Source organism: Orbicella faveolata, unplaced genomic scaffold, assembly GCF_042242905.1.
Source record: "Orbicella faveolata isolate gen_17 unplaced genomic scaffold, um_ofav_v1 contig_1, whole genome shotgun sequence".
Classification (NCBI taxonomy): Eukaryota; Metazoa; Cnidaria; class Anthozoa; order Scleractinia; family Merulinidae; genus Orbicella; species Orbicella faveolata.
Genome location: NW_028301536.1, coordinates 8,950,673 through 8,960,000, shown reverse-complemented (window position 1 = coordinate 8,960,000; position 9,328 = coordinate 8,950,673). Strand labels below are relative to the sequence as shown.

The 9,328-nt window shown below is 38.0% G+C and overlaps 1 protein-coding gene and 1 pseudogene across 5 annotated transcripts in view; both read right to left on the bottom strand.

The window, feature by feature from the left end:
- LOC149117952 (uncharacterized) overlaps positions 1-2,119 on the bottom strand; it is a 2,737-nt pseudogene extending 618 nt beyond the window's left edge. The window contains exons 1-2 of the transcript XR_016206788.1: positions 1,220-2,119; positions 1-950 (exon numbers count right to left, since the gene is read on the bottom strand). The exon at positions 1-950 is cut by the window's left edge and continues 618 nt beyond it. The product of XR_016206788.1 is annotated as an uncharacterized LOC149117952 (transcript). The remainder of the gene's footprint in view (positions 951-1,219) is intronic.
- LOC110068958 (clathrin interactor 1-like) overlaps positions 1-9,328 on the bottom strand; it is a 102,324-nt gene that overhangs the window by 61,167 nt on the left and 31,829 nt on the right. For all 4 annotated transcript variants that reach the window (XM_089288239.1, XM_089288230.1, XM_089288237.1 and 1 more), the window contains one exon: positions 2,152-2,284. In XM_089288239.1, coding sequence (XP_089144365.1) covers positions 2,152-2,284 — 133 coding nt within the window. The remainder of the gene's footprint in view (positions 1-2,151; positions 2,285-9,328) is intronic.

Below are 9,328 nucleotides of genomic sequence, written 5' to 3'. Positions count from 1 at the left end.
CAGAGTACAACGTGCCGTCTCTTGTCAGTCTGGGAACACGCGTGGGAGGAAAGACAGACACAGATCATGGGTCAATGTTTCAAATGACTCAGAGCCAAAGAGAAAGAAATGATGATTAACTTATACATAAGTCAAATTTATTTTATTTTACAGACAGTGCGGGGAGGAGGGGGGGCTTTTAGTCCCCACCCCTACTTTTTCACAAGGATGATGTTTCATTGTTTAATAAATAGACATGTATTTTTTCTATGTAAATATTTCAACTTGCACATATGAGTGTAAATAATTTCTAATTTTAATCAGTTATTGTTTTGGCATCCCTGAAATAATGTTCAGTTCTCTCAAAAATTGATTGAGCATTTTTTGAGATTGCCCACAAACTACCAACCACGATTTAAGGATGAAGTTAACTTCTGGCTTTCAATGGCATTCTGGTCTTCTAATTTGCCAGCCTTAGTTAATGGGACACAAGTATAAATGCTTTCAATTTTCTCCTTACTGTGTACTAACATACAAACAGCAACCTTGGTAGACAGTAGTGTAGCAGCGTTCCTTGAATATCCCTCAAAATGCTTAACTGCATTCAGAGCTATGGTCGAGTAGAAGGAAGAATAAAATCTTTCAGCATTTCCAGACGTTATCAAGCGTTTATATAGGTCTTCAATATCACAGAATCCAGCTGTTACGTCTTGCAGACCATTGTTGTAGGTGTAGGATCTTAGTTCGTCTCTGATTGATTTTGGATAGATTTTGTTGTCAGCAATTTTGTGTTTAGCTTTTTCAACAATTCTTGAGTAAGCTACAAAAGTTAAATAGCTCTCTTGTCCTCCTTCTTTTTGCTTCTCGACATCTCTCGTATCTTTGTGTTTAACTGTCTTGTGTCGTTTCAGTCCGCTCTTGCTTTTGCATTTCTTGTGGCACAGTTCGCACACAATGTTTTCGAGTTGAACCTGTTGTAAACAAAAGTAACTTTCAGTTGAGAAATCAGTCATAAAACGATACTACAAAGTCTAGTTCTAAGCATAGTTAATGGCAATAAAATAAGAAACCACTTAATAATTACATCGCCAGTACAACGATTTAGTTATAACACAAGTCGCTACAAAAAAGCAGCACCGATGATACCCGATGATACTCGATCGAGCTGAAAGAAGATGAATGTCAAAGCACAGCGCTTTTCGCTAACTTCTGGGTGGCTAAGAAAGAATATAATACTTACTTCATCTGCAGCTTCTCTAAACTGTTCATCAAGCTCTTCTTCGTTTTCCAAAATACCTAAAATAGCGTCAAAATCGTCTCCAATGATAAACAAATCGTTCGTGTCCGCCATATTGTTTGGGAATGAACGTTTGGCGTGTGCACGTTCAGTGTCACGTGATGGTGCAATTCAACCTCAAACACGAAACAAAAGGCCGGCCCTTTGAAGTTTGCCGGGTTTCACAACCAGTCCCCTCCACTAACTATGGTTGGAATGATCTTACCTGACACAAAGCATTGCGATGCCCTTTTGCTTACTTGTGGAAATTAATTTTTTTCTCTAACGTGTACGCAAAGCGTTAGATCTTTCGATTAAACGTTTTACCAAACCGTTTAATAGCTCGATCTGTAAAGCCGTTTATGTCGTTTAGCCTATCCGTTAGAAACATTGCCATTAGTGGTTTGGAAAATCAGGACCAGCCGTTAGAACGCTTTGGTGAATAGTTAGAAATTTTCGCTAAGACGTTCAAAGCGTTAACAATACTGTTTAAACGCTTTGAAAAGTCATTAGGAACCCATTTGTAAGCCATTAATTTTTACCTGTTTAAAGGTTAAGCGTTTGTGTACGGTTTCCCATGGAAGGTCACAATTGCGTCACACTCATTGTAGTTGATGAGTGCCACACCGTGTAACATCTTCGGGATAAATTTTCAGCAGATATGCAAGATGTCTTGCTAAGATTCCCCAAGCAAATAGCAAAAGAACAAGGTCATATCCTACAAAAATTGGACTGCTTGATTTCTGCTTTCTTCCCATTTTAGCAACTTTTTGCTCGCAAACCTCAACCCCCACCCCTACGTGCTTCACGCTCGCTTCACTCACTTTTTCTTTTGCACGAGTAAATAGAGAGGCTGTGAACAGTCTATGTTAAAAACAAACAACATTAAAAGTTACCTTTCCCTATCTTTGTACTCTCCATAAGACCCTGCTCGTTCACGCCATTCTCTGATTTTACTTTTCCGTGTTGTTTTTCCATTAAATTCATCAAACTGGTCTGTGCCTCTAGGTTCAGATTCATAACGGTCACCTAGAGGGTGAGGTTAAAATGCATTAACAACAAGATAATACGATCCTCACAGTTACAGTTGGGTCATTACTGGATGCCAATATGTTCAGGTAGTCTCTCTGCAAGATAAAACCCACCTCAAAATTCTCTATGTTTTATATGACATACAAACTGCTGACTTTCAATGAGCCAAGAGTATATCACTGAATTTCAAATGATTCTCAGGTACAGGTACAGAAAACTTTAAGTACTGGTCTGGCTAAGAAGTAGGCAAAATGAGGACTGGGTCGGGCATGGAGCAAGAATAGATGCCCTTTTGTGAGTTCCAGCTTAATTTGCACATGTCTTTATGGGAGTTTCTCAAGTTTTTCATTGCAGGTATATTCGAAAACTTAAAAGAATCAAAGTGCTCTATGAGCAAACCCGTCTATTTCCCAGTGGATGATGACTGACATGTTCTCTATTCGACTGAGACACTTCCTTCTAAACTTCTTGTTGCCTTGCCCAACATATTTTTCTTCTTGCCTGAAGACAAAAGCATAGTCTGCTTCACGCAACTCAGCGCCATCAGATTGAGTTCGAATAGGTTGCGAATAAGATCAAAACAACTCTGCTCGCAGGGTTGCTGGGAAAGATCTACAGAGAAATTGAGTTTTTTTATCATGAATTACAAACACACATGTAAACCAACGGATGAAATTTGAGGTCAATTATGCAAAACAGCAAGGTCACATTATGTCAAACATAGGCACACAAGGCATGCAAGAGTTATTTTTTTGTGTGAAGTATCAGAGATAGGAGCATTCATGTAGCTGTTTACAGTAATGATTTGGTTAATTTGACAAGTTTTTTTGGTTGCGATGTACAGCAAGAAAGAAACTGGGAATTTATGATGTACATACAATGCTACATCGGTCATGGTAAGATAGCTAAATACTGAGCCATAAAATGTTTGACTAAATAAACTACAGTAATCTGGCACGTCTCCAGATTAATCTAGATACCATCTTATTTTCTAACAGGCAATTTGATTCGTTCTTTGATACAACCCGCACTGTGATTGGCGTGACACACGCACATGCATAACTCCCTCACTCACCGATCACATAGCCCTTCCAACCCCCAAGAGGAATTTTTGCTCAAAAATACTCAAGTTAATTAAGAGACTTTTTAGCATTTTATACGAGTAATAAGTTTACCCTTTTTACAAAACAAAACACAACTTCACCGAAAATAGAAAGAAAGAGGGAAAAAACCTCTACTGGCATGTTGAAAGTCTGATTTAATTAAATTGCACTTTAACTTGGTGCCACGCAGTCTTCTTGAACAGTTTTCATACTTTTTACCTTTAAAAATATCGGACTGAAATGAATGTCATCAAATAAAACTATTAAACTGCTACTGCAGAGACATAAAAACCGTCCAGAAATGAAAGCTTCTTTTTTTGTTTAACATCCTGGAAACAATAGCTGATAACTTGTCAGCTCTAATTGAATTTACTCCCTTGTGAAAAACAAGTGTCAAATTACCCTTTGTAACTAAAAAATAAAAATATCTTGTTATGTTTGCATGCAGCAAGAACAAAACAATCGTTACCCCCACTTACTATTGTAAACATTAGAACTGTTTCAAATCTAAATAGTCTCGTCTCCTCTAAAACAGGTCCTAAGAACTAGAAGCAACGATTCGTGACCTCTAATTGAATTTACTCATTGTGAAAAACAAAAGTATCAAGTTACCTTTGTAACTAAAAATGAAAATATCCTGTCCATTTGCATACTACTAACTCATGAACTGTTTCAAATCTCAAGGCTCATCTCATTCATAACTAAAATCCTCAGCCTAATCCACAGAAAATGTCGAAATAAACCCAATATATGAATACTTCCTCCTCTTTTATAGAAGAATAAATATGGCTGTTCTGAACTCTACCGGGATCAAATCTTCTCACATACCATTTACCTTTACAACAAGAAATTTGATTGGCTGTTTATAGTAGATCCAATCTGACTGGTGTGACATACATACATCTCTCTCTCACTCACTCACTCACTCACTCACTCACTCACTCACTCACTCACTCACTCACTCACTCACTCACTCACTCACTCACTCACTCACTCACTCACTCACTCACTCACTCACTCACTCACTCACTCACTCACTCACTCACTCACTCACTCACTCACTCACTCACTCACTCACACTCACTCACTCACTCACTCACTCACTCACTCACTCACTCACTCACTCACTCACTCACTCACTCACTCACTCACTCACTCACTCACTCACTCACTCACTCACTCACTCACTCACTCACTCACTCACTCACTCACTCACTCACTCACTCACTCACTCACTCACTCACTCACTCACTCACTCACTCACTCACTCACTCACTCACTCACTCACTCACTCACTCACTCACTCACTCACTCACTCACTCACTCACTCACTCACTCACTCACTCACTCACTCACTCACTCACTCACTCACTCACTCACTCACTCACTCACTCACTCACTCACTCACTCACTCACTCACTCACTCACTCACTCACTCACTCACTCACTCACTCACTCACTCACTCACTCACTCACTCACTCACTCACTCACTCACTCACTCACTCACTCACTCACTCACTCACTCACTCACTCACTCACTCACTCACTCACTCACTCACTCACTCACTCACTCACTCACTCACTCACTCACTCACTCACTCACTCACTCACTCACTCACTCACTCACTCACTCACTCACTCACTCACTCACTCACTCACTCACTCACTCACTCACTCACTCACTCACTCACTCACTCACTCACTCACTCACTCACTCACTCACTCACTCACTCACTCACTCACTCACTCACTCACTCACTCACTCACTCACTCACTCACTCACTCACTCACTCACTCACTCACTCACTCACTCACTCACTCACTCACTCACTCACTCACTCACTCACTCACTCACTCACTCACTCACCCATTGACCTGTCCATAACATACCCGACGAGCTGACTAAGAGGTATTTTTTTTACAAAAAAATAACTCAAAATAGAAAGAAAGAAAAAAACCTCTCTGACACGTTGAAAGTCTGATTTAATTAAATGCACTTTAACTTGACGCCACACAGTCTTCAAAGAACATTTGAACAGTTTTCATACTTTTTACCTTTAAAAATGTCGGACTAAAATTAATGTCATCAACTAAAACTATTAAACTGCTACTGCAGAGACGTAAAAACAATCTAGAAATGAAAGTTTCTTTTTTGTTTAATATCCTGGGAACAATAGCCGATTGTAAGCTCTAATTGAATTTACTCCCATATGAAAAACAAAAGTGTTGAGTTACCATTTGTAACTAAAAATAGCAAACATCTCGTGGGAACAAGTGGTCTTGTGAAAAACAAGAGTGTCAAATTACACTTTGTAACTAAAAAATAAAAATATCTCATTATATTTGCATGCAATAAGAACAAAACAATCGTTACCCCCACTTAGTATTGTAAACATTAGAACTGCTTCAAATCTAAATAGTCTCGTCTCCTCTAAAACACGTCCTAAGAACTAGAACCGACAATTCGTGACCTCTAATTGAATTAACTCCTTGTGAAAAACAAAAGTATCAAGTTAACCTTTGTAATTAAAAATAAAAATATCTCGTGCCATTTGCCTACTACTAACTCATGAACTTCTTCAAAACTCAAGACTCATCTTGTTCATAGCTAGCCACCATTACACTGAAAATTATGCACTCTAAAACAACCCAATGTACGTATGTAACTGTCACACTTCCTCCAAACCGGACTAAAAATCACAAACCGGCAACATGCACTCTCTCTATATTTTTCAATTACCAAAGTCCTTGTGTTTATACATACCTTGTGTTTCTCACATACCATTTACCTTTACAACAAGAAATTTGATTGGCTGTTCATAGTAGATCCAATCTGATTGGTGTGACATACATACATCTCTCACTCGCTCACTCACTCACTCACTCACTCACCCATTGACCCGTCCATAACACACCCGACACGCCGACTAAGAGGTATTTTTTTTACAAAAAAATAACTCAAAAACCGTGTTCTTATCAGTTCCTGGCTTGAAATAAGTACATGTAGCTACTTGTGGATGCCCTTCACCAAAAAAGAGTTGAACAAGAAAAGAAAAAGACCAGTGGCTTAAAAAACACAAACGGAAAAAAAAGCCGATGAATCCTGGAATCTAACTCAGGTCCACTAGATTGGAATGTGGGTATTAACCATAGTATTAACCCATTGATGCCTGAATGAAATTGCCCGCGACCCACCCCTAATTCCCTGGCATTTTTTGGACTATTTCAGAGCGAGCGAAAGCACAAAAATAAACCATATGTGCAGTAACCACAGACACAAGATCAGGTTTCAAGACATCGTTTATTTTAAGTTGAATAAATGAAGGGTCAAAATATTAAAAAATATTAGCAAAAAGAACTCAACCTGATGTGTAAAACTGATAAGAAAACAAGATATTCTATTATTTCTTTACCGCATAACAAAATGTCCCACAGAAGCTGAGAAAATTGAAAAATTGAGTAAATTAAATATGCAGAAATCCAATGTGCAAGTAACTGTTCACTTTTAAAACCCAAAATTCCCAAATACAGGAAACCAAATCAAAGAAATGGGAAAGGAAGTTCAATAACAAGAAATTTTAATTCAAGCTGAGGTGAAAAAACCTATTTAAAAGCAAAAAATTGTTCAAAATTTTGCAGACATACTTTGCTGCATGACCGCATGTCCAAATTATTCTGCAACATATAGTCTCTTAAACTGCAAACTTCTCGGATGCCCACTTTTAGTGTGGCTAGCACACAGGGACAAAGAAGTCCTATTTGACCTTTTTTCCTGTCAAATTCGCTGTAGCGCAAATCGATTCTTTGTTGATTCAAATGACCTCAAAATCAAACTGCATACAAGCAATCGTGTTGCGATGATTAAATCTACTATAAATAGATAAATAAAGCTTTTTGTGAGAGCTGTTGTGTGACTTTGCAATATGATAGCTCATCAGATTATTCAAGTGTCAGAGTGTATCAGCTTAGACAAGCGGAAAAATGTTCTCTGTGGGCAAAATTTTAATGCTTGGATGGGATTTCAGTTCGTGAAGTTCTGGCTAGTTATCGCTTCCACTCGCTATGTTGGATTCTCCTTCCAATGCGACTTGTTTCTTCACTGTTATTTGTGCAACATGGAGAGTTTGTCCTCAATAGCAGGATTTTCTTGCAGCGGATTCTATGCCCATGGTTGAAACTTATAATTTGGCACACTCAAGAGCTTTTTAGAGGCTTGCAAGACCACAGTGTTCTTCATTAGAGATTTTTTTGACAAATGGTACGGTGACCTCAATGAAACTGTATGCTTTGATTTCCGAAATTTAATTTCAGGACCATCAATATGTAGAGCGGATTGCCTCTTGTCCATTTTTAATAAACTTCGGAGCAGAAATTTACAATAACAGCTTCCAGCAACTTCACCTCGATCATCAAAAATGTTCCCAGTGCCTATTACGAAAGCCAACATTTGGTCTTATTTACAGGTAACTGTTAATTTAAGATTAGAATTTTAATAGAAATGTTAAATGAACTATACCCAGAAAGTAAACAAAACAAGTCTCCATTTTTAGTGCAACAATTGCAGTCACAAAGACCTTCACCTAGAAATGTAAAACGATGCACGTACCTGCAATATTGACTAATACGGTGATTTCAGAAGCTTTATCTACTGGTCAGCGGAATTACTCCAAAAAGTTTACAGACGATGGAAGGACATTATTTGCATATCATTTGCATAATCTGCACCACAAATAAAATCCTATAGATCATGCAATTTCCGGGCTAATAGCAGAAAGAGTAGCTCTACCTCAAGCAAAGAGGATAACCAATCACCTGAAGACAAAAGATCAAAATTTGACCTAGCAGAATCGACAAAGTGCATTCAGTACTAGAAATGGCAGAAGACATGGTGCCTAAACTTGACACTGTCCTTAAAAAACTTGAAAAAAGGGTCATGAGCAACGCTAGGAAATTGAAAGATAAAAATTTTGGAATTTCTGTAGACTTGCCTAAAGAAACTGTTGATCAAAGAAAGAAGGTGCGGCCTAAATTTTTTGCTGGAAAGAAGGTGGGCAAGTCAGCCTATTTTAGTAGGGCTGAGCCCAATAAACTGTTTATTGATGGCAGATTATCTTCTGCTTAGATTTGCCGCTCAGGTTTTTTTCTTTTCCCTTTTTGTAATGTAATGGAACCACAAAGTTAATTTATCTGGTCTTTATGTACCATTCTAATTACAATACCTTGTCTGTAGGTAGCTTAATTAACAACTTACGCTGGCTGCTATTTTAATACCCTTTCCCATTATTATGTAATGTGTTTTTTGTGTGTGTATTTTCAGTCATGTTGCTTATTGTCATTGTTCTTTTTTTTTCCTTTTCCAGAGGCTCCAGCCTCACAATCTAAATTTTAGTTGCACATACCTCCTTCACCTTGTTTTCTCGCATAAAAGAGCAAGGTAAAAGTTTTACTTTTGTTCTTACTTTGTCTAATTCACAAAGCGTAATGTAAATTTTGGATTGTTATCACTCAATGCACAGGGAACTCTTGAGAAGTGAAAAGCACTCTTTCAGTGGTTTTCTAAAGATAAGGCCGACATAGTCTTTTTGCAAGAACCTTGCTGTTTGCCAGATGTTGAAAATATACGGAAAACCCAGCGGAACATTGGAGATCTTCATTTTGCTCACTGCTCTGAACACACTAGAGGTGTTTTGATTCTTGTCAAAGAAAGGCTTGATTTTGAATTGAAATCATGTATGCACGATAAGCAAGGTTGTTATTTTATTTTAATGGCCAATGTGCTGATGCAACCTTTTGAACCAGCGAGCAGTGCATCTTTTTCCAAGGGATTCAAACTAAGCTTGAAAGTGTTAATATAGAAGCTGATTGGGTTAAAATCATTGGAGGAGATTTCAATATAACCTTAGATCCCGAGTTTGATGGTTTAAGAGGAAAGCCTAG